The sequence below is a fragment of the Barbatula barbatula genome (genome assembly GCF_947034865.1).
Source record: "Barbatula barbatula genome assembly, chromosome: 17".
Taxonomy (NCBI): domain Eukaryota; kingdom Metazoa; phylum Chordata; class Actinopteri; order Cypriniformes; family Nemacheilidae; genus Barbatula; species Barbatula barbatula.
Window position 1 is genome coordinate 7,262,644 of NC_136780.1, and position 24,703 is coordinate 7,287,346.

The 24,703-nt window shown below is 38.4% G+C and overlaps 1 protein-coding gene across 5 annotated transcripts in view; it reads left to right on the top strand.

Annotated features, from left to right (window-relative positions):
• The window catches only part of hspg2 (heparan sulfate proteoglycan 2), a 79,719-nt gene extending 55,637 nt beyond the window's left edge, over window positions 1–24,082 (top strand). The window contains exons 46-82 of one of the 5 annotated variants that reach the window (XM_079477777.1): window positions 220–342; window positions 971–1,123; window positions 1,221–1,375; window positions 2,672–2,749; window positions 5,617–5,752; window positions 5,951–6,102; window positions 6,198–6,327; window positions 6,562–6,705; window positions 6,810–6,944; window positions 7,241–7,422; window positions 7,618–7,813; window positions 7,916–8,095; window positions 8,742–9,002; window positions 9,082–9,244; window positions 9,477–9,574; window positions 9,678–9,944; window positions 10,036–10,148; window positions 10,709–10,856; window positions 11,375–11,491; window positions 11,952–11,969; window positions 12,822–12,906; window positions 13,036–13,180; window positions 13,281–13,383; window positions 13,488–13,597; window positions 13,833–13,941; window positions 14,021–14,119; window positions 14,205–14,426; window positions 14,663–14,907; window positions 15,038–15,209; window positions 16,095–16,217; window positions 18,711–18,786; window positions 19,135–19,213; window positions 19,445–19,492; window positions 20,182–20,252; window positions 21,502–21,585; window positions 21,717–21,820; window positions 21,911–24,082. In XM_079477777.1, coding sequence (XP_079333903.1) covers window positions 220–342; window positions 971–1,123; window positions 1,221–1,375; window positions 2,672–2,749; window positions 5,617–5,752; window positions 5,951–6,102; window positions 6,198–6,327; window positions 6,562–6,705; window positions 6,810–6,944; window positions 7,241–7,422; window positions 7,618–7,813; window positions 7,916–8,095; window positions 8,742–9,002; window positions 9,082–9,244; window positions 9,477–9,574; window positions 9,678–9,944; window positions 10,036–10,148; window positions 10,709–10,856; window positions 11,375–11,491; window positions 11,952–11,969; window positions 12,822–12,906; window positions 13,036–13,180; window positions 13,281–13,383; window positions 13,488–13,597; window positions 13,833–13,941; window positions 14,021–14,119; window positions 14,205–14,426; window positions 14,663–14,907; window positions 15,038–15,209; window positions 16,095–16,217; window positions 18,711–18,786; window positions 19,135–19,213; window positions 19,445–19,492; window positions 20,182–20,252; window positions 21,502–21,585; window positions 21,717–21,820; window positions 21,911–22,083 — 4,997 coding nt within the window. In that variant the 3' untranslated portion in view covers window positions 22,084–24,082. The remainder of the gene's footprint in view (window positions 1–219; window positions 343–970; window positions 1,124–1,220; window positions 1,376–2,671; window positions 2,750–5,616; window positions 5,753–5,950; window positions 6,103–6,197; window positions 6,328–6,561; window positions 6,706–6,809; window positions 6,945–7,240; window positions 7,423–7,617; window positions 7,814–7,915; window positions 8,096–8,741; window positions 9,003–9,081; window positions 9,245–9,476; window positions 9,575–9,677; window positions 9,945–10,035; window positions 10,149–10,708; window positions 10,857–11,374; window positions 11,492–11,951; window positions 11,970–12,821; window positions 12,907–13,035; window positions 13,181–13,280; window positions 13,384–13,487; window positions 13,598–13,832; window positions 13,942–14,020; window positions 14,120–14,204; window positions 14,427–14,662; window positions 14,908–15,037; window positions 15,210–16,094; window positions 16,218–18,710; window positions 18,787–19,134; window positions 19,214–19,444; window positions 19,493–20,181; window positions 20,253–21,501; window positions 21,586–21,716; window positions 21,821–21,910) is intronic. The other 4 variants (XM_079477779.1, XM_079477778.1, XM_079477781.1 and 1 more) reach the window with 4 other exon arrangements.
• Window positions 24,083–24,703: the final 621 nt, after the last annotated feature.

A 24,703-nucleotide genomic window follows, 5' to 3' on the forward strand; every position in this document is an offset into this window, starting at 1 on the left:
AGCTATTCTTTCCTTAGTAAGTTTGAGTTTATAATACTGTAAATACCACAGACATACTGCGGAGAACACTTGAGAGAAGTCCGTGAATGAGAAATTCAATTCATTCAATCTATTCTTGATCTCTTTTGTGATGCTGTGAAAAGGTCATATTTGTGATAAGTGGCATTCCAGTTTGAAGTGCTTTGTTTCTGGGAATAATGAGCTTTTACGTCACTGTAGCTGCTGAGGGGTTCCAGCCGGTGGCTTCTATCAATCCACCTGTGCTGACGGTTCATCAGGGTCAGCCGGCGGAGTTCCGCTGCACAGGAACTGGCAACCCCACCCCTGCTGTTGAATGGACAGGTGAGGCTGTGTACACTTTACCTTGCAAATGTACCCTTGACAATGTAAATGTTTATTTTTATTTGTGGTTACCATGCCATGTCCTGGAACACAACATTATAGAATATTATTAGAACACGTCAACCTTAAAGCGATAGCTCACCCAAAAAAGAAAATTCATAAGAATTCAATAAAAATGACCCTTTACTCACCTCTTGTCATTTCAAACCTGTGTGCCTTTTTTTCTTCTGCAGAACACAAAATAAAATACTTTGAAGAAAGTTGGTAAACAAAAACCTTTGCTCCCCATTGACTTGCATTTGTTTTGTGTTTAAACAATAGTCAATTGACACTAATGGTTTTTGGTTACCAACATTCTTCAAAATATCTTCTTTCACGTTCTGCAGAAGAAAGAAAGTCAAACTTAAAATTCAAACCTATTTCCAATCCAAAAAATCTGAATGTTATTACGACCAACAAGGATCTTGAATTGTGGTAAGATTGTGTTGCAAGGTCACATCTGACCAATCAGAATCAAGTATTCTAGAGAATTTAGTTGATGAAGATGCTTTAAAGAGTATTCAATCTGTTCCAGCTATTCCATCAAATAACTATTTAAATAAATTTTCATAATACATGATTTTCCCAGGAGGTCCAGGAAACCGTATCAGCCCCAGAGCCGTCATTCGCAATGGACTTCTGACCATCCCATCTGTGGAGCGCTCTGATGAAGGAGAGTACATCTGCAAGGCTCTGAACACACATGGCGAACATACAGCCCGAGGAGTTCTTCATGTTCAAAGTACATGTCCGATCCAGAATGATTTCTTGATTTACAGTTACATGTTCCAGAAGCAGTGAGTGAGAGGTGTCTGCTTTAACTGCGTTTGATGTTTCAGGTACAAATCAAGCTAATGGTCTTCCACACGTGCAAGTGAGCCCCCCGAGTGTGGAAATTTATGAGGGGGAGACTTTAAGGTTGTACTGCAGGGCCGTTGGAAGCCCCACACCTGGCCTCACATGGAAGAAGAGAGGTGGTTCACTACCACCACAGGTGAGAAACTTAGTTCTATTGCTTTTTTATTTATATTGTTACATTCAACACAATAACATTCTCAGTGGTGACTTGTTATTATTTTACACTTTACACTCTTAAAGAAAGGTGCGACAAAAACAGCGATGCCATAGAACACATTTTGGTTCCTCGATCCTTTTTATATTCTAAAGAACCTTTTTCCACAACAAAGAGTCTCTTGTGAAACTAAACTTTGTTACATGTTCTTTATGAAACCATTCAGACCAAAATGCTTCTTCTATGGCATCGTGAAGCACTTTACTTTTAAATCACCATCTCAAGTAAATCTTTATATCTTATTTGTATCAATTTGTACACACAATCAGAAAATAGTTTTTTTCAGTGTACTCAAAGTGTTTTAAAAAAGGGAACCCAGTGTATAGAGAGATGTATGGGCTAATGCGTTGTAATAGCCTTTTATTTTATACAGATTTTGACTTTGATGTTGATTTATCAACATTAGAAGCCTAATGTTATTGTCAGCTGCTAATATTCACGTGTGCTCTAATACAGAATAAATAACCTAACCGCAAGCATCTCATTATTGTGCTTTATCAGTATATTCTCATAATGTATAAAGTATACGATTATGGTGGATGCTGATGTCTGAAAGCGGCCATAACACACAGAGCATCCGCATATCTCATGTTAATCTTGAGTACTTACAGAATACAACGCCATACATCATAAGTCGTTTTTTAACAAGTTGCCCCATGGCAAGCATGAGAAGACAACACGTTTAACATTGTAAGTAAGTCAGAATGCATGAAACACTGTTGCAGGGCCGCTTTAAATAGTCTTAAATGTCTTAAAGGCGGTAGTTTATAGCTATGATTTAATGCACGCTTACCTTGAACAGACACTAACTGATTCTGAACGCGTTCTTCTTTTATGGCCGTCAAGAGGGCATACCGCCACCTACTGTCCCTGTGTGTTTATATATCTGATCTTATGTTTTACATGTCATATTGACTGTTTTATATGGAAAACGTGTGTGCTTCACTGTTTCAGAGTTGCAAACATTTGACATCATGGATTTTGACGCAAAAAAGTGGCCTCCAAGTAAAAATATTGTTTAAAGGTTTATGAATAGTTTGACCGTTACACTGTTCTTTTCTTTCACAATTATAAATTCCATGCCACTGTTCATATATTAAGCCGTACATCGCTCTATACCAAAGGATCCTTTTAAGGGTTATACTACTTTGAAACACTCATCTTGTCCCTATTTTGAGTGATTGTTCTGTTTCATCCTGTGTCTTGATGTTTGTTCAGGCAATTCCCTCACATGGTTTTCATCAGTTTAAAAGCAACAGTCTCGGTGTGTTACAGAGACGTATTGAGGAGCTACAGGTCTGTCCATTTGTCCGATGTCTGTCACACGTCCCATCCCACCTGTCTTGCTTCACTCACTCTCGCCAAAATCGATGTGAACTAATTGCATGCATTCATTTATTTGTTCACTTCACATCCATTAGATGATCAAACTCGACGATCATTAGATATTCAAAAGTACAGTAAGATTAGGTTTAGTTAACGCTATTTAATATAAAAGTACTGTTTGAAGAGTGACAGCCGCATTAAAACGCTGAGATAAATATATCAACAACTCTGTCTGTACAGCACGATTTTGGGCATTTTAGGAAGTGACAACTGCTCATAGTGTACGTGTTTTTGCACCATTGGATTTGGGTTATTTGAGATATGAGACATGGGCGACCCGTCCCATGCCACTTTCGATCTCTTGCATACCACGTGTCTTTGTGGCCTGGTTTGTTCTGCCTGAGCGCATCTCTGCATTTTGTCAGCTTTTCCCAGGGTGTGCTCCGGCCACGCAGAAATACTGTGTGCTCTAGCAAAAGGTCGGCTTTGAAAATTTGTGAATGGTTGCAGACACTCGTTCAACTAAGCACAGCTCTACTGCCGCCACGCTTCACCAGTTCGGAATTAAGCGGCTTTGCCTCTGGATAAAAACAATATCACCCTATCTCTCCTTTGGGTACAATCATGTTGTCCCCTTCAGAGATTTCTACTTTATGCTACTTCAACTTTTAAGAGGTACTTTGGGTGTTTGTGTAAGTGTTGAGATCATAGGCGCTTCAGTGTTGTTCGTTCAGCTCAGTTCATTTGCATTTATGCATGGGGCGGATGTTTTTATCTGAAGTGACATACAGTGCATTTAAGCTGTACATTAAATCAGTATGTCTGGGAATCAAACCAAGACCTTCGCGTTGCTAACGCAATTCCAATTGAGCTACAGCCACATCATCATATATGGTCCTTATAAAAGGTGTAAAGCAAAGTTAAATTGCATCTCAGGATGTCTATTGATTTAGGGCTTATATGTATGTAGTGTAGCTGTTTTAACAGTTCATTGTCATTGTTATTTTTATGTCAATTAATCAACCTCACCAATGCAATTAATAAACTACAGGTAATTACTGCTAATATAGACCTGTAACACCATCAATAACAATCAACTATGAGGCATCAAAGTCAGCCTCATAACAGAGATCCCATAAAGGGAAGTGTGTAATTTATATCATGGTGTAGTTTTTGTGATTGGTCAGATGAACAGATATTAATTATTATTATAAGCAGAAATTACACGCTTCACCTTTAATAAGTAACAAAAATGCTAAACAATCATTCTTAACACTTCTTTTACAGGTATTAAATCAATGTATTTAAGCTGTATTAGTTTAGTACACCGTAAGGTAAGTAATAGGTACTGTACACTGTAAACCCTACTGTTCTTTGCACTGAAATAATCAAGTACTCAAACAATGACTAAAATATTGAGTTTCAGACAAAAAGCTTAATTCACGTCACTTATAATATGCATAAAGATTCAAGTTCATAGTACAATGAGGATTACCTAGACCAATTTGGAAGGATGTAAACAATGCTGGTCCAGAAGATCTTCCTGTTTTAGTTTTTGACCACTTCAGAAATGTTTAAACGTCATACAACCTACAGAACATTTATAACCGAATCAAAATATTAAATTAAGATTTTTTATATTTAACAAAAAAAATGTATTAATACAAATGTTTAACCGGAACTGCTTTTGGAGCAGTTTTTACACTTTGCTAAGTGGCATGTAGGTCCATGCATCTGAATCCGATGATATTTTCTACTTCCAAATAAACCATTGATGAAGCATTTATGTTTGCTTTAGTTGGACTTTCAGTAAGTTAAATCTCTTTCCTCTTGGAGTGGTACTTTTTGTGATGGGTGTAAAGCTGTAAAAAAAGATGATAAATAATACTAAATGAAATATTAATAAAATGACAGATTTGAGTGTTCTGGTTCATAACGTCATAAGATACCGTGCCAAAATATAGTTACTGTGATACTGTGCTTCAACAATTCTATTTTAGCACACACTTTTATCACAGAAAAACTTCAAACCACAAGAATCAAGAACCCAACTAAAGCAAATACTGATCACAATAATGATGGTTTGTTGAAACTTCTACATTCTTTCAAGATTAATTGCGGTGTCAAAAGTGATGTTGATTCAATGCAGTTAACACTGACAAGTCAACAAGCTGAATGACTGAAAATCTGAAGTTACACTTCGACTTTGGTGAAATTACTATATCTAAAATAAATAAAATTACACGCTTTTTGATCATTACAAATAAAGTATGTGGTCTTGATTTTTGAAAAGGATTTCTTTTTCTGTCTTTGTCTTGACAGTCTCATTAGGACTCAGGACTCGAACCTCTTTGGACTTGAACCTCTTTAGACTCAGTCTTGACTCAGTCTCGACTAGTCCTAGTCTTGGACTCGACAAAGCCCTGATAAGAACTAATGGGTCTTTTATATAGTTGTTTATATAAGGTCATAGATGCTTTAAACTAATTTTACCATTGTTTTCAGTAAAAAAAGTCACCGTACAGATGATTTGTGTTTGCTTTGGTAAACATGGACCCTCAATACATCATATTTCTTTCCACAATACTGATGCATTTTCAAGTATATCTCTTTGGAGAACAAATTCGGTCACAAATCCCTTTAATACTTTGTGTTGCCTTATCTTAAAGTTCAGAGTTTACTCAGTAAACTAAGTACAGTCAACTTTCTAGGGTTTTCAGTGTATAAAACATACCCCTGTTGTTTATTTTGGTATGTATGTTCACTGTTTCTATGGACGAAATTAAGTTTGTTGATGTACACATTGTTTAAACCATATGTGTGCGTATCCTCCTCAGGCCCGCGGAGAGCGCACTGATACTGGCACTCTGCTCATACCAAATATAAGATCCTCTGATGCAGGCACATATCTCTGTGTTGGAACCAACTCTGTTGGGTCCTCAGAGGCTTACATTGAGGTCTTTGTCAAAAGAGGTGAGTCAGTATCCCTGGAGAACATCAAAAGTGTTGTAGAAGAAGAATCCTGAAGTTTATCTTATAGGGTCGTATATGGTTGTGTATGTTCACAGGTTTCTTCGGATTATCATATATTATTAATAATAAATCTTGACTAGAGAACATTGATGACCTTTCTACATTTATCATTAAGTTTTTATCTCTTACCATGAACAGGAGAAATTATTCCCTCTGGAGTCACCATCCAGCCCTCCATTGCCTCCGTAGCAGAGGGAGAGACTTTAGATCTCAACTGCATTGTTCCTGGAACATCTCGAGTCTCTGTAAAATGGAGACGGGCAGGTGGACCGCTGTCATCCAATCATCAGGTATTATCTCAGTCTACATTATTATGAAGCACGTTTGATTTACAAGAGCCTTTAAAATGTAAACCATATGTTTTTGCATGTGTATTTGACTGAAGGTGCTGGGGACTCAGTTGCGTATTCTGCAAGCCTCTTCAGATGATTCTGGAGAATATATCTGTCATGTAGAGAACGGCCCGTCGTCTTATCAGGCATCTGTATCTGTGTCTGTGACGTCCAGTGCATCCCGTAAGTTTGTTAAACTATTTAAAAGAGTCAAATTGTTGGTTTAATTTAGTGCAGATCATTAACCAAACATAGTGTAGCCTGTAGGCATTGAACGTCGTTTCATTTCAATATAAGACAACTTTGTTTCCAGGTTTACTGATAAAACTAAAGTCAACCAATCAATTTGCAATTTGTGTTGTACAGTATCAGTCACCGAGTGTAGTTTGCTCATTGTGTGTTGGTATTTTGGCCTAGGTCTTCAAAGCCCCATTATCTCTATCGAGCCACACACTGCCGCAGTAAAGCAGGGAGACTCAGCCAGCTTCAGATGCAGGGTACATAGCGGGGAACCACCAGTGCGCCTGGAGTGGAAGCCCACCAACAACCAGCCTCTGCCAGGTACAGCACAGTACACACGTGATTGTTATTTTAAAGTTGCTTTATGGAATGTACTTCAATTGTGTGATGCCTCAATATAAATGTTTGACCTTTTTGTGTTATAGATAATGTGAAGATGAGCCCTGATAATTCAGTAATAACTTTTTCCAATGCACAAGCAAAGAACCAGGGCACCTATCGCTGCGTGGCCAGTAACCTGTATGGAATTACTCACAGCATGGTGTCACTCATCGTGAAAGGTAAAGAAAGATATTTGGAAGAATGTTAGCAACTGACAGTTCTGAGGGACTGTTTTTGTTCTCTTGAAGATTTTAGGAAAGCAAACATTTGTGGGGCACCTTTGGCTACCATGTTAGTCATTGATGTCCCAGAACTGTCAGTTGCTAACATTCTTCCAAATATTTTTATTTAATATCAGATTTATTATTTATTCCGTTTGAGATGCTAATTGAACTTACAGTGAGTGTCCCAACACTTGACTGTAAACAAGAGACAATAATGGAAATTATTATTATATATTTGTTATTTTTCATAGCATCTCCCAAGGCTGTAGTGACACCAACAGGGCCAGTGCGGGTCAGAGTCGGTGATCCCATCAATCTTGAGTGCCAGGCCGCTGGAGAGCCTAGACCTTCTGTCAGATGGCACAGACTGGACAATAATCGCAGAACAATCTTGAACAGCCCTGTGCCTTCTGATTCCAACGCTGTTATGCAGGTAATAAACACTTGTTATAAATTTGAGCTTCTACATGACCCCCATATACACTATAATGTTTAAAACTAAGAGTCGCATTTTAAGCATAACAGCTTCTATCTATCCACCAAGGGGTCCTTCCCTTGGAAAAGTTCAAAGACACATTACAGTACAAATGTCATCTGTATGTACTTCAAACAGACTGTGTGTATTTAGATTTTAGTTGCTCGCCCAGAAGACACTGGCACATATGTGTGCACAGCAAAGAACAACCAGGGCACAACAGAGACTCGAATAGATGTCCTTGTAGAAGGAGGAGCTCAGATACCCACTGTTCCCCGAGCCAGTGTGCGTGAGCCTATGATAGTTATGGTGGAGGGATCGACAGCCACACTTCACTGTGATGCTCACGGTAAGGGCAACTTAAGATATTATGACTGTTGATGCACGATAGATTTGAAACAAGCCAATATTAGTGTATCTGATACAACAATAATGTACCTCTTACTTAAAGGATTCCCTAAGCCCACCATCACGTGGTCTAAAGAACGGTCTTCTCTGCCTTGGAGACACAAGATAGTTGACAACAGCCTGATCTTACCTAACGTGGCCCGCCAGGATTCCGGTCAATATGTCTGCAATGCCACTAATCACATGGGCACCAGTGAAGTCACCATCTTTCTGGAAGTAGACAGTAAGCTCATCTTATTTTATTTTACTTTCATTTTTTTTATTTTACTGTCAACATACAATTTCATTAATTTTATTGAATTGTATTTTATCTTTGCAATAAAAGTAAATTGTGACAATAGTATAGAGTTGGACTATAGTGTAGAACAGGGGTTCTCAACTTTTTTACTCCAAGACCTCCCGTTGTATTCAAGAATATTCAGAGGACCCCCTTTCACTCACAAAAAAACTTAAAATTCTTACCCGGTTAGATATTTTAAAGCTTGACATTAACTGGAAAACATTTATTCATCAGAAAAATGGGCAAATTAGTTAAAATTTTAGTTTTGTGAATGTATTTCAATGCTTATTATGTCTAATTTGAAAAGATAAGTCATCTAAAGGCCCCCCTGAAAGTCAGCTTTGCCCCCCCCTGTTGAGAACCACTGGTGTAGAAGTTACCGTATGATTTTATGGTGCATTTACCCATTTTTGGAGCATCCCCATCAACTTTTATTGTATCTTCAAAACCTCTCCTTTTGTGTTTCTAAGTATGTGATATCAATTTAAAAACAGCATACATTTTCCTTTTTGTGTGAACTGTTCCTTTAAGCATATTTTCCTGCTTTTAATCCGACATCCTCTAACTGGCATTTCTTTGGTCCGAGCAGCTCCACCCTATGCCACTCTCTTGCCCGACGACGTGTCTGTGCGAGTGGGTGAAGTAATCCGAATGCAGTGCCTGGCCCATGGCACCCCACCCCTGCGCTTTGAGTGGAGTAAGGTCAATGGCAGCTTGCCTTCTACCGCACAGGTTCAAGGTGGAGACCTCCAGATCAACCTGGCCACAGAAAACGATGCAGGGACGTACAAATGTGTCTCCAGCAACAATGTCGGCAGGAGTGAGGCATTTGCCAGAGTCTCTGTCCGATGTGAGTATTGTGTGTCTCTGTGAATCTGTCAGTCTCACAAATGTAGTCATTTAGCTTGACCTTTGACCTGTGTCCGCAGCGCCCCTTTCGGTGAAGGTGTCCCCTCAGGTGGAAGTAAAGGCTCCGGGGAGCGCTGTGGAGTTTACATGTGCTGCCAAAGGAGGAAATCAGATTGAAATTCAGTGGCTGAGGGAGGGCGGAGTTCTCCCACCAAATCATCACATTTATAATGGAGTCCTCAGGTGAATGACATCATCTGAAGTGGGTGTTAAATGACCCAATACATTTGAAATTGAATATTACTTAAAACATGTCTTAATTATATATACAATGAACTTATATTATAACTTTTTCTGTATATAAAATGGTACATGGTGCCCCTGGTGGAATTTAATAACAAATTGTGGAAGAAAAATGAACAGAACAGAATTTATTTCATGTGATTTATCTGATTCTTTATTCATAAATGAGCAGAATTGAGAACCTCGAGCAAAGCAATGAGGGAATATACACCTGCAGAGCCAGCAGTCTGTTCGGACAGGCTCAGGACAGTGCCAAACTCAGCATTCAAGGTCCCTAAACACATCCAGGATCCAATTTGATTCAGAGTCTTTGGTTATTAACCTGTAAAATAAATTCATCAGTTCTGACCTTATGCTCTCTCTCTTTTCACAGCTCTACCAAAAGTGATGATCAATGTGCGTACATCGGTGCAGACGGTGATGGTGGGGAACTCGGTTGAGTTTGAATGCCATGCTATCGGTGATCCTGAGCCCTCGGTGAGGTGGAGTAAGGTGAGAGGCGCTCTTCCCGATCATGTGGTGGTGAATGGGCACATTCTGAGGATTGAACAAGTGACCGAGGCAGATGCCGGACAGTACCGCTGTACAGCAACCAATAATGTGGGATCGGTGGAATCCCAGGTGGCCCTCAATATCCAATGTGAGTACATAGTTTAAAATTATTCTCAAATCGAATGTTTTTTTGGGGGTACGACAACTCATCATAAAGGGGATATCTGTGTATTTTGTAGCCCTGCCCCAGATTGCTGCACAGCCCGAGACAAAAGAAGTGACGGTTGGCTCTGATGCCATCCTTCCCTGCATAGCATCTGGATATCCCGTCCCAACCATCACATGGTCAAAGGTAACTCAATATTTTGGAAAAGGCTGTTGAGGCTAAAAAGGCTAAACTATACTAAAATCTCATCTTTTTCACAACTAACAAAATAAGATCCTGTTAAGAGTGATGAATACAGTTTTGTTTATGCACATTAAAAGATAAAAAAGAAAGACAAATATTTATATCTCAGTTATGTTTCCTTTACATCAATGGCATTAAATGAAAATTATATGCAAATGGTCAATTTTGCTTTAACCTCCTGCGTCTCAGATATTTCTCCTAAAAGGATCTAGAAATCTCCAAAATGTCTCCATTAGCTTCAGTAGAGATCTCGACAATGTCAGGGCTCAGAATTGCAGAAATTTGACCTGTAAAATTATTGTACAGCCTCATTCTTTTCATGAATTTAAAAAAATAGTCAAATTTTAGGAGAAACATCTGAAACTAAATTGATAACACCATCAACTGACATCAACGCCAACAACTGAGAACACCATCAAATCTCCTCAGCTTTTAAAACGCAACATCTAAGAAAAGATACAGACTTAATTCTATATATTATACAGTACATAAATCTATTTCAGGCAGAGAACGAGTTGCCGCCCAAGTGCCGACAGGATGGACATGTACTGACAGTTCCTGCGGTCACACACTCGGACACTGGGACGTACGTGTGCACAGCTGCCAATAAGCAGGGCAAAGTCGAGGCCTTCACCAGACTCACAGTTCATGGTGAGTTATCAAAGGCATGTTACGCAATATCACGTCTTTCGTCTGTCAGTTGTATCTGGAATCACATAGTTTCTCTGCTGTAGATCTGTAGTTACAGGACAGCTCCATTTTTATCTGTGCATGGTATTATTGGCTTTAGTTTTTAAAAACATATTCTATATATTACAGTTCTGCTTAAACCTAACCGCTGTAGCTGCAATCCTGGTTCCTGTAAGTGCATCTTAGCAAACTGGAGTCATCCTGTAACAGTTTGATTTCAAGTGTTGCTAAATAGGGCAAAAAAGGGACATCAATCTTTTCACTGATTTTATGGGTAGCCTCTATCTGGATTGAAACCTTTGTGCTGCTTTTCTAAATCCTTAACTATTATTCCATCTTCTACTGTTGCACAAGATATGATCATAGTTTTCTTTAAATGTGCATTGATATTACCGCTTCTGAAGGCAGATTGGAGTTTCTGTGATGGATGTTGCACTGCTGTATCTCCACCCTAAAACTGTGTTTGTATGGTTTTGCAGAGAGAGTGATGCCCTATTTTACCCAGGAGCCTCTTTCTCACCTCACACTGCCCACCATTAAAAACTCCTACAATGCATTTAGCATCAAAATTACCTTCAAGCCGGACAATGTTGACGGTAGGATACTCAGAATCTCCGTATGCACACTTGCATCATTAAAAGGTTGTAGTATGTTGAAGAAAGAGTTCCATCAAAGACACATGACGTTCAAACCGGTATGACTTTGATTCTTGCATGAAACACATGAGGAGAATGTTCAAGCTGCCTTTAGTCATTTATGGTCACCCTTAATTATTGTCATACTGGAAAAAAAGAGCAGCTTAAATATTGTGCAGGATAACATAATTTACAGCTTATTTTGTGTAAGTGCAAATCAATTCATACATGTTTGGAATGATAAAGGTGAGTTCAAGACTCACCATTTTTTACTTCCTGTTCCTTTAAATACATATAATGACCACTATTTCATCTGGTGTGTAAGACCACTTTTTAGGATTCAATGAAATGTTTGTTTCCTGTGTGTAAACTCTTCTCTTCTTTTGTTCTTCACCCTTGTTCATCTCTCTTTGGTATGAAGGGCTCATTTTATATGCCGGTGAGTCTGGTTGCTTGACTGAGAATGTGGGTGCACCTGCTTCAGGATTTAATAATCTTGTGGCATGAGGCCCCCACTCTTCCTCACAAAAGCTGTTACCCGATCAGAAAGAGGCACTTATGAACATATGCAGGCATGCCAGTATTATATTCATCAAGGCTTTTCTGCTTGCTATTGGGTTTGTAGCATGATATAAGAATATTATCATGAACCCAATGATGCGTATACACATTGTGGTGCTCTATAAACTGGTGTACAGTATGTGTTTGTCAGTATACATCTTGAGATTTGTAATACTTCATCTAGAAATATATTCTGCAGTGAAAGTCAAATTATATTTGAACTTCTTGCAAAGTGATATTCATATATAGGTGATGGTATTTCTTTAAGCTTTTGCTAAATGAATCAGATGCAAATAAGACTTTTTAATAAACTCATTTTGAATGACGGTTTGTGACTAATAAACCAGAAGCATGGTCAGTACCAGTGGTTCTTAACTGGTTTTGCTTCGGAACCAATATTTTACAAGATGTATAAGGAGTCGAACCCAAACCGCAATGCTCTACCAGCTGACCTACAATCCACTGGGGCTGTGACCTACCAATTGAGAACCACTGGTTTGTTCTGCTCCAACATTTCATACTCGATATGTCCATGTGATGGAGGCAGGGCAGATTCATGGCATGTGCTCACGCATGTGGCTTGTGTTGGCATTGATTTGGCAATATGAGATGCTAAATGTGGTCGTACATGCCATCAGCTTCATTCCCAGCATGTTACTTTACCTTTAGGCTTTATCATTGTGCGCAAAGGGAAGCTCTGTGGTTCAAACCTTTTCATTTTTATGTGCAGGTATGATCATATATAATGGACAGAAGAAGACCTCTGGCGCTGATTTTATATCTTTTGGGCTGGTGGGTGGCCGTCCTGAGTTCAGGTGTGTTTTAATATTTATTGACTATAAATCTTAAGAATAACAGACTGTTAGCATGGTGCTATCGTTTGGAAAGCTGATGAAAACCTTTTCTCTCCTGTGGCATTCTAAATGTTTCTTTACATTGCATAGGTTTGATGTTGGTTCAGGGATGGCTACAATTCGATACCCCACTGCTATTAAACTGGGTGAGTTCCACACAGTGGAACTCTATAGGAACCTGACACATGGCTCTCTTGTTGTGGATGGAGAAGCTCCTGTTAATGGAACCTCACAGGTACATTTTACCCAGTGCTGTTTTGTTACCATCTCATATTACTGATTGTAAGACAAAATGTCAATAAAGCACATGTTAAATACATGCTGTGTCCATGCAGGGAAAATTCAAGGGCTTGGATCTAAATGAGGAGCTGTTTGTGGGTGGTTATCCAAATTACACTATGCTCGCCAAAACCGCAGGCCTTAAGACGGGATTTGTCGGTAAGAATCATCTTCAATTTGTTTTCATGTGTATTTTGCGATGCAAGGAAAGTATCAGGTTTAACATTGTTGTCTTCACTAATGTTTGGTTTTGTTGACTCAAGGTTGTATCAAGCAGCTGACAATTCAAGGCGATGAAGTCATTTTCAAGGATCTCGACAAAAGTTCCACTGGAGTTTCAAATTGTCCCACATGCAAGGACAGTCCCTGTCAGGTTAGCCCCCTACGAATCAAATAATTCCTTAAATCAAAAGAAATTTCAGACGAATGGTACGAATGGTATCTTTTTCTGTGGTTTGAAAATGGAAACATGGCTGAAAGTGTGTTTTATGTATTACAAATAAATGCTTTTTGAATGTATATTTCTTGCAATGAACAGTCTACAATGCAATTTTATTTATTTTGAAAATATGAATGAAGTGTCGAAAGATTGTTGATGTTGGTTTTAGCATGGTGGTGTTTGTGAAGATTCAGTAGCCAGTCTCTACAAATGCAGTTGTCCGAGAGGATTCACGGGCAGCAACTGTCATCATCACTCCTCCCTGCGCTGCCACTCGGGTTAGTATGCATACTTAATCCATGTTTCATTGACCGACTTCACACACGATATTCATAATTCTTCCCTTAAACACAACAGAGGCATGTGGACCTGATGCCACCTGCATTAACCGGCCCAATGGTTTAGGCTACAACTGCCGCTGTCACCTGGGCAAGTCCGGAGACAAATGCATGGCTGGTAATGCTCAATATTTGATGATCAAATGAGAAGTCCTCTACAAGGTCTGTTTGTTTACTTATTGTCGTCTTCATCACTATCCCAGGTACTCTGATAACGACACCAATGTTTGATGGAGAAGACTCTTATATTGCCTATCCTCCTCTCACTAATATTCATAATGACCTCCGCATTGAGATTGAGTTCAAGCCTTTGGATCCAGATGGTTTGATGTTCTTCTCTGGTGGCCAGAAGATGAAAGTGGAGGACTTTGTGGCGGTGTCCATGGTGAAGGCACACGTTGAGTTCCGTTATGAGCTTGGAACAGGTGAGAGGTGATCAGATGAATCGTGATACAGACGAGTTAAATCGATCTCTTAGTTGACATAAAGACTCTTACATTTGTAACACATTTAATTGTTCTCACAAAAAAAACAAGGCATTTGCTCTGCATATGCTTTAGGAAATCTAAAGGAAAACCAAACTGACCATGTCATATATACTCCCAGGATCTCCTAGAGTAGCTGTGCAGGCTGAACACCCGGTTCCTCTCAATGTTTTCAGGTCAGGCAATTTTGCGCAGTCAAGAGCCCTTGTCTCTGGGTCAATGGCATCGAGTGGTGGCCGAGCGGCTCGATAAGGACGGATCCTTAAAGGTTGACAATGCCCGGGAGATCACACGATCCTCTCCGGGAAAAGCACAAGGACTTAATATCCACACACCCATGTATTTGGGAGGAGTGCCCAGCATGGACATCTTGCCCAAACCTGCAAATGTTAGCATGCTGTTTAATGGATGCATAGGCGAGGTGAGTCTTTCAAGACAATCTGATGAAATTATTTTCATGTATTTTTATTATTTTGTACTTGACTTAAAGTGACCTTCAACCTAAGGTAAATTCAAGATCAGCTTATCCCCTCACCCTGTTCACTTTTTAGGTCTTCATCAATGGAAAGAAGGTGGATCTTTCATACAGCTTTATTGTGAGCAGAGCCATCAGTCAGTGTAAAGTTGACAGCCCGTGTGACCACAGGCCTTGTCTGCATGGAGGCAGTTGTATGTCCAACTTTGAGTATGAGTACCAGTGTCTCTGTCCAGAAGGATATGAGGGTGAGTCATTATTTAAGGTTTATGATCAACATGCTATAACTACATTGCAGAGAGACATTCCAGAGAGCATTTTCTTCAGACAAATCAATAAGTAGATCTTTGCCCTTTTAACTATATATGAATGCATTTGAGGCATTTTTTTTGACTTTCTATCTTATGGAACACATGGAGAACAGCATCTGACAGTGACATTCTCAGCCATCAGGATGTGTTCCCCCTATTATGATGATCTGACTTTGAGACTAAATATATGAAGATTCCAATCAAAAGAGGCTCAGTGACCTAGTGTTTAGCACTGTTAGCTTGTGCTTGACATGACATTGGTACGAGTTCTGCTTAATACGTTTTTTTCTCTTATTAAACAAAAGGGAACCTTATCCGACAGTAACATTATTTGTTTTTAGGATAAGTTGCCCATACTATGATGGAAAGCAGGCTATAATTCACAGAACCTTCTTGTTGGGGGTAAATGGTCAACAGTGTAAACGTGAGACACATGTGTGTCTTAGGGAACACATAGGGAAAAGTATCTGACAGTGACATTCTCAGACATCAAAATGCGTTCCGCCTGCTATGATATACACATTTTGTGAGAGAAGCCTATAAATATAAATGTGCTGACCGATGGAAGGAAAGTGGCATGGTTAGCACAACCTGCTTATGGTTGTCAGGTCTTTAGTTTGACTCCTGACTTTTTTTCGCTTAATAAACACAGGGGGAACCTTTTTTCTACAATTCAGACAATTGTCAGTTCCCGCGTTTATGAAGAACAAATTTAAAGATTATAAACGTGTGACCTAAAATTGAGATTAACTGGAACCATTAGAAGCTTCAGGAAAGCAGATGTTTTAAATTTTTCTATTTCTCATTGTTGTTGTTTTTTAGGTGAGAGATGTGAAATAGTAAGTGACGCCTGTCGGTTGTCATTTCACTGTGAGAACGGTGGCAGCTGTGTTAATAACCACTGCGTGTGTCCTGTTGGCTACACAGGCCGACACTGTGAAAAAGGTTGGTGCACAACAGCTAGATGCTTCTGTTTTTTTCTCTGTGTCTTTTAGGCCTTTTTCACACCTCGTGCATAAGCAGCTGTCAGGAGTCAGCCATTGGCAATTTGTAAGGTTACATTAACAAAGAAATGGTAAACAATCTACACAGAACCAAATTCACCGCCTTAATCATTTGGATTTGGTCAGATTTAATAATCAGAAAGTCTTATATTAAAGTACTTGCATTTACAAATAAGATTAAAGTTATTCTTTAAACAGTTGAAAAGTTTACTCCAGTATTTCAAATCACAGCGATTTTATGCTGCTTATGTGTAGGGTGTTAACACTTTTTATTTATTTTCGTCAATGACACTGTATGAAATAATGAGCTACTTTTATACAAAGTGACATCATCATTTATAACATTCAGATAAGCTCTAACTGTTAGACACAGTTTTCCCTATTTGTCATTTTATAATCCTTCTCTCTCAGTGGAAATAAAGGCATTTCCTCATAGCTCTATTAAATAAAAACTGAACCCCAGCTGTAAGTGATTCACGGTACAGCGCAGGCGGGAAATTATTCTCCATAACTTGTCATGGCAACATCATTCAAACTGCCTAACGTCATCCAGCAGTGGCGTGTCGGCCATGTGTGACTGTATCTCACCCCTGAACTCTCATGGCTATATCCCACAAACACAGGGCAGGATTCCAGCTTCTCCGAGCAGCTATGGAATTTGGAGGGTAGTGGGGGAAATGGTACAGTATGACTACAGTCTGCCTGACACGCTCGTCACTAACCAGGGGAAAGTGTCCTCCTCAGGGCCCTCAGCCCGTCTAACACCACGAATAAACAACAACAAACCGTTCCAACCGTTCCAATGGAGAAACGAAGGAAAATGAAGTACTTTATTTTGGGAGTCTTGTTACATGGCGATATAAGAACCGCTCATTTAAAGGGACAGTTCATCAAAAATTCAAATGACATCATCGTTGACTCACCCTCTTGTCATTTCAAATCTGTATAACTTTCTTTCTTTCTGACAACTGTTGTATGGACACAAAACCAATGCAAGTGAAAGGGTGTCAGTTAACAACGTTCTTCAAAATATCTTATTTTGTGTTCTGGGGAAGAAAGAAAGTCAAACTGGTTTGATATGACATGAGCGTGAATAAATGATGACAGAATGTTTATTTTTAGATGAACTATCACTGTAATAGCACCGTCAGAGACAAAGTCAAGCAAACGTTTGAGTATTTTGCTTCATGCATTGTATTTTTGTCTGGTGAAGTTGCATGGGATTCTCATTTTCAGAGAATACATTTTCAATTGGGTTTATTTGTTGTTTAGTGTATAAACAACATTTTGTTAGATTAAGAAGAATATGTTTGCCAGTGTGATGAGAAAAATAAACTTGGTTCAGGATGTATTCTCTGAGGTTGAGATCTTGCTTATCAAGTCAATGCATCTAGTTTTTTTATGTACTTATTTATTGTTTACAAAACAAAAGCAATGTTTTGCACTGTCTGAGAATAAAGATTTAATGTAGAAGTATATTTTAGGTAGGCTACTTGACGTTGTCTCTGGAAGTGTTTGTATATGATGAGTAAAACCAGCGCCTTGTAAATGTCTTCCTGAAATAATGTGTTAACTAAATCGATGTTCTCATCTGCACTCTGTGTGTCCTCTGTGAAGTTTATAAATGTGAAGTAAAGGGGATTCTCAATTAAAAAGGGGAATTCTATGTCTTCAATAAAACGTTTTTTAACCTTTTGGGAGAGTTTGTAATGGTAACAGTCAGGTGACGCATGTAAAAATGTGATAGTTGTGACAGATGCATAGAATTCCTCTTCAGCATCTCCTGAGGTGTTATGTCTGGTCGGTCACTCCACATCTCACTACAGTTTCAGTTTATCTTTGTTTCACATTTAAACTCTCTCTCTCTCTTTATTGCGCAAACAACAACAAACATCTTTTCCACTTCCACTCTCGTCTCCAACGTAAAAGTCTGTAAAATGTCCTCACACCCTGAACAAACAGATGTTATTAGTTACTAACCAGTGAACGTTTGCACTTGAGGTGGCCAAACAGGTGAGTTTGAGGCCGGAAACACTGAATAAAGAAAGCATGAGGTACTTTTTGGTACGCAGAGAATTGCCTGAAGGTTCTGCGGTTATTACATGGATCAAAGTGAATGCTTTTGTGTGGAATGTGAAATGTTGTTTCCAACCGTGACTGTCACTTTATCAGGAGTGTTCTTTTTGTGTATTTGCATCAATTTGCATTTATCGTAATAAAACATCTCTTTTATACTGGATGTAATTGTGTATATGTCTTATATGTAATCTTGTGAGAGGATTTAAAGCTTAATCATTTCTAAATTTGCCAGTCAACAAATAGTATTAGTTGAATTGTGTTCTTTGATTTTCATGTCTTTGTCCTGTAGTTCGCTGAAGCTCCACAGGAGAGCAGTATAGTACTGACAACCATCACTTTTGGTTCTCTTTTGCAGATTCTCCAATCCAACATTCAGCATATTTTCATGATAATGGGTATCTTGCCCTTCCGAAACCCATGTTTCCACGAAGGTGAGACCAATGTCTAGAAATAGTGTAAAAAAATCTGTGTTCAATGTTTCTGTGGCTTGAATGTAACTGGCTTTAATATTCATTTAAACAAATGTGTCTTATTCAAGTTATTCCACAAAAACATTTATTTGTTAAATTCTTGTAAACAAACAAAATGAAATGTTCAGTGATGCACTTTCAATGAAAGTCTATGGGGCGAGGCATTCCTCCAGAATAAACGTCAAAGTACACATTATAATAATTCACAATAGCACCATAGAAAATGTGTTTACATGAGACTAGTGTACATAAACTTTCTCTTTTTGGGGTGAACTGTCCATTTAAGGATATATTTCTGTTTTATTTAAGTGCCCCTGAGTCTCCAGAAACCATTGAGTTTGAGATCAAAACGGTCTCTAGGGACGGCCTCATCCTGTGGCAGGGAGTGGTAAGTTGCACATTTGCACCTCGTACTGGATCTCATGACACATACACTCACATTACAATTGATAACGTATTTGCCTGATGTAATATAATAGAGTTTCATTTCCTGAAAATGAATGAAGTGCTTGGAACAGATGTGAATTAAATGAAATGGATATGTGGTTGTGACTACACTGCATGTTTTTAATGGCTGCACTGCATGTTTGCCTGGCTAACTCACCTTCATCCTTCTCAGGAGACCGCAGGCGCTTTAAGCGTCCATAAGAATCATGCTAGTAGAAAGGTATCCACCCCACACAAGGCAGACACACGTATGACTGCATTATGTCAGGATGAAGCATTGTATTAGAATAAATAAGCATGCTGTAATGCACTACAAACTTTGAGCAAGCGGTTTAACCTTTTAGCACTTTGATTACAAACTTATAATACATTTTTGATGGATCCCAGTGTATTTTGTTTCATAATAAAACTGGGTGATTCATTGGCTGGCATGTATTTTACTTTGGTTTAGTACATAACAACATTCTCAGAGATCATCAATGTTTTTGCGATTTCACTTGATCTTTTATTATTTGAATGTGTCACCTGCTTTTCCATCTGGGTGACTGCAACAGTTTAGCACATTTAAGTTAATTATTAATTCAGACATTTTTGTTGTCTTACACTGTGAAGTAATGTGAATGTTTCTAGAACGTAATAGCACGTATAAATATTCTAATATACTATATTATTGAATGTTTCATTTCTTGAATAAAAGTTGTATAGTGGAAATATGATGAATCATAGTTCCCCCCCCCCCCCCAAGGGAGGGCAGGATTATCGTCTTATTAAATAACACAGACTATTTTTTATTTACTGTATTTATACATTGTGTGTATGCCGGGGTCACTTTGGCCTGCGGTTAACATTTGTGTTCCTTCCCAATGATGCATATGAGAGACTGACTTTTTCCATTGTAAACACTTTCAGGAACTAGGAGATCAAGGAAAGGGCAAAGACTTTATAAGTCTTGGTTTACAAAATGGACGTGTTGTCTTTAGGTGAGTGAGGAAGCACCTCCACTTCTGTGACTGAACTACAGTAACCTAAACATTATAAATAGGTGTTTGATTCCGGCAAATGGTTAGTCATACACGATTTTAGGATGATTTTTTTGTCGTTTGGTTCAGCAGACGGTAGCCGGGTCATTCTACAGACCGTTTCAGCGGCAACAACATAAACAAACGTTATGTGGCTGACTAAACTTCACTTTCGGTAGAACTTTGCAAAGAACCGATTACTGTTGATTCGATTTTAATTTAATACAATAATTATACAATAAATTATTAATAGAAATTGTATTTAAAATAACTAATAGCCACTAGCCACACCCACAAACAAACAGAGACCAGAAGTTAACTTCGGGCCAGGGGTGTGCGTCCGATGAAAACCGGCTATAATCATAGGTATAGCTACATTTGGTATTTGCAAATATTTTAAAAAGTTAAAATGAGATGTGAAGATTTATTTTTACTCATATACAAGCAGGCCCTTACATGAAACCTTTAAATACTTCACATTTGGTCAGCCAGTCTCCAGGTTGACTGGTCTGTGATTTTTTTACCATTGCCTAATATCTTTACCTTTACTTAGCAACATAGTGGAGAGTTACTTGGTTGACATTATTTAAACAGTTAAAAACTTGGAGACCTAGAACTGCTGAGCACATGGTGTGTTTACATACATTTTCATAAACTTATTTGAAAAGTTTGCAGCCATAATATTATTGTAACATTGTTGACTGTCAATAAATTCGCTCTTGCTACGGGTTAGCTATTTTAACTAATATTTTGGGAAAGATAGAGGACATACCTTCTAGTCTTTTATCTATGTGCTTCTATGACATCACGCTATACCAATTTTGTGATATAGGGTCAAAACATTTCTTTTGAGTTTTTGCTAGTGAGTAACTTCAGTGATAATGTTTTTTTTTTGGACACAAAAAATAAGGCATATCACAATAAAAACTATTTTTAAAGAACACACCCAAATTTCTTAATAATTGAATCAAACTTAAGGTGCTAGTATTTAGTAACTTTATATTTGAGGTTGTTTTTATGCTTAAATAAAAAGTAGAATGAACGAATTTACAAAACCGTGCAGCTGAAAACCAGAGATTTATGTGATATACACCCTTGTGAGGATGTGATTTATTGCTTTACATTGATGATAATATATAAAAAATATATCCCAGAACATGAGATACAACGACCCAGCCAAAACATAACATGGCCTTTTTTCCACCTAAAGTTATCAGCTGGGCAGCGGAGAAGCTCAAATTGAGTCCAGAGAGCCTGTCAATGATGGACATTGGCACAAGATCTCTGCTGTTAGGTAAATCTCCTTAACTCTTGCATTCAACATTAAAAACATAGCATAGACGTCACGCACATGATAACATCTTTATTTCTGTATGCCATGTGATGTTGATGATGAAGCTTTTATTTGGTTTGTATGATAAACAGAACAGGTAAACATGGCTACATCCAGATCGATGGAAGATCTGTCCAGAGAGGGCAATCGCAAGGCAAAAGCATCATGGTCAACACTAAGGGCAATATATACTTGGGTGTGTATCATATTCTATTTTGTCCTTTACTGATCAAAGAACTACGGTCCAATTTGATCCAACATGAAAATGTTTGTTCTTGGCCTCTAGGTGGCGCTCCAGACATGAAGTCATTGACTGGTGGGAAGTTCTCGTCAGGCATCACCGGTTGCGTGAGGAACCTCTCGCTAACAAACGCACCACCGGGAGAACAGCCAGCACGACCCATCGACCTGCAGGTCCACGCGGAGGAGGGCATTAACGTGGAGCGGTGCCCAACATAGACGCAGTACTAAAACACTATAGAAGAGACTGCAGGAAATGATCCCTCATTCACACACACACACTGGGAAAGATCTCAGTCGCTTACAGGACTGTATTTTACTCACACTTAAAGAGGCACACCCTGATACTTGTTCTCTGTGCTTCAACGCAACCAAAAAGCTACAGGAAAGGATTCTTCGCTCTGTGCCACATTAAACCAAAAAAAACCAAGAAATAATTAACAATATTATTAACAAGTCTTCACTTTTTCAGTGTTCTATGCTCAATGAAGGACTGTTAACACAGATGCTCCAGTACGGTGTGCAAACTTCGAACAGCAGCTTTTTAACCACGAAAACAAAACCCGATGAGCCTTCTGCGATGGGTCAAATCCTATGAAATTAGAGATGTTTTTACAGCACTGAATTTTTATTTATGAGCATATTAATCTATATATATTATATTTGTGGGGGGATGCAAACTAACAATAACCTGCTCATCTGCTTCCTAGAGATTTTAGGCTCTAATATTGAGTGTCTGAGGCTTTAGCGTCCCGATCTGTGTTAATACTTGAAGACTCTGCGGCCTTCTTTTTTGTTTGGGAGGGCCAGTGGTGGCGAGCATGCTAAGATTGGGAAGGGGTTTTTATGAGGTCACAGCACAGAAGACATCAAGACGCATCTCAGGTGAAGTTATTTGGGAGATCACATCTAAATATACATGGCATAGACTGTGTGTATTTGAAAGGACACAACTTAACATGCTTAACATTGTTGTGTCTGGTAAATGAAAACAAAACGATGGTGCTATGTTCGGACATGACAAACGATCACAAAGCAAATGATCACATTTAGCATATTCTGTTATTTTCAATGGATTTATTGTTTGTTTTAAGAAAACAAAAGTCACAACGTATACAAAAATAAAGTGCTGTTTACTGATTGTCAACCCAAAAATCAAAGTATTGAGATTTTTGTAGTTAGTTTTGATATGTGAGTGGCATCTCAAAATATCGTAATGTTGAAGAATGACAAAAAAGTTTTATACTGTAAACCAGAACAGAAGAAGTACAATTTTCCTTATCCTTAATGGTACGTTACATTATTGTTACTTATAAATGTTGTTTGTACCGTGTTTTTTTCTTGTGTAATTCTATTACAATCCACACTGACTGATCTACTTTGCATGAATTTCTATGATTTATTTTGTCATCACATTCAAATTTGAGTCTTACTTGTGCCATTTTAAGATGGGAGGAAAATTGTGTGCTTCTCTGTTTTGTTCCATTGTGTGTCTGCTGTGTGTGTGTGTTTGTTCATGTATGTACAATAATCTTGCAGATCCTCAGGAGGGTTAACAGAGAACTGCCTTCATGTTCAGCTTTATTGGGTCAAGCAGGCAGTCCAGAATCTCTTGCAGCTCGCATTATGAGCAAAACTGAAGTGAAACTGAGAACAGATGGTAGACACAATAGAAGGCTTACATTTAAATGAAGGGTGGGGATCACACCCTTGCATTATTTTGTATAAGTCAATAGTCTCTTTTACTCGTGCTGTGATTTGGAGCTCTTACAAGCATGCTCGCCCACATGGGCCAGGCGGGGGTCAAAGTTAGCTTTGGTTCCCATGTGTCCTTTTCACTTTGTTTGTTCATTTTCTTTCAAAAGAAACATTACTGCTTAAATTAAAGTTGCTTTATTTTAGTTTATTTTTGATGCTGTCTTTTGTCACTGATTTAGCATTAAATAGCTTTACAGCACAGCACACAGTTGATTTGTTACGTGTGATATGCAAGCTTCACCTCCTTTTTTGGTTTGTATTTATCAATGTTGGTCTTCAAGACTGCAAAGATATCCAGTTTTTCTTAAATTGATATGTCAACCTCCCCAGATCTTACATGAATTGGTAAAGTTGGCGCTGGTCAGACTGGGACGAATCTTTAAAAAGGGGCTTTTTTATGTCGGTCATCCCCTGATGGCTGTTGTTTTCTTGAATGATCAGTAAAAGATTCTAATGTATATCATCGATTTCCCCTGATTTATTTATCTGTTGTTTTTTATTGTTATAACGAGGTTAAGATGTTGCATGAGGACCTCATAAGATGTAAAATAGGGTTAGGTTTTTTTTCTTACAATATTCCGTAAGACCTTGCCCGTGCAGGAAGGACATTTATGTAAACATGAAACTGTTAAAGATCTTTTACAGGAATAAAAAATGCCCATTTTACACTGTGAGGTTGAGCATGACTGGAACCTGTTTATCTATGATTTGATTATTTTTACAGGCGTTTTTATTCCTGCACTGAAAGAAATGATTATGTGCGTAAGTATATTTTATTTTAAAAAAATATAAAATAAACTTAATTTAAAACTACTTAAAAAGAAATTCAAGCAAATTGTTATGAGGATTTTATGAGGAGTTATTTTTTTCAGTGTGTAAAAGATCTTGAACAGTTTCATGTTTTCATAAATGTCCTTCCTGCACCGGCAAGAGGGTCTATGTATAAACCAAACAACAAAATTATTCGATTTGGTGAGACACGGACAGAGGACCCAGGTGCACACAGAGGGTAAGGGTTTTTACAGAAGGCTTTAATAATAATAACAAAACAAAGACCCACGAGGGGGTAACATAACAAAAC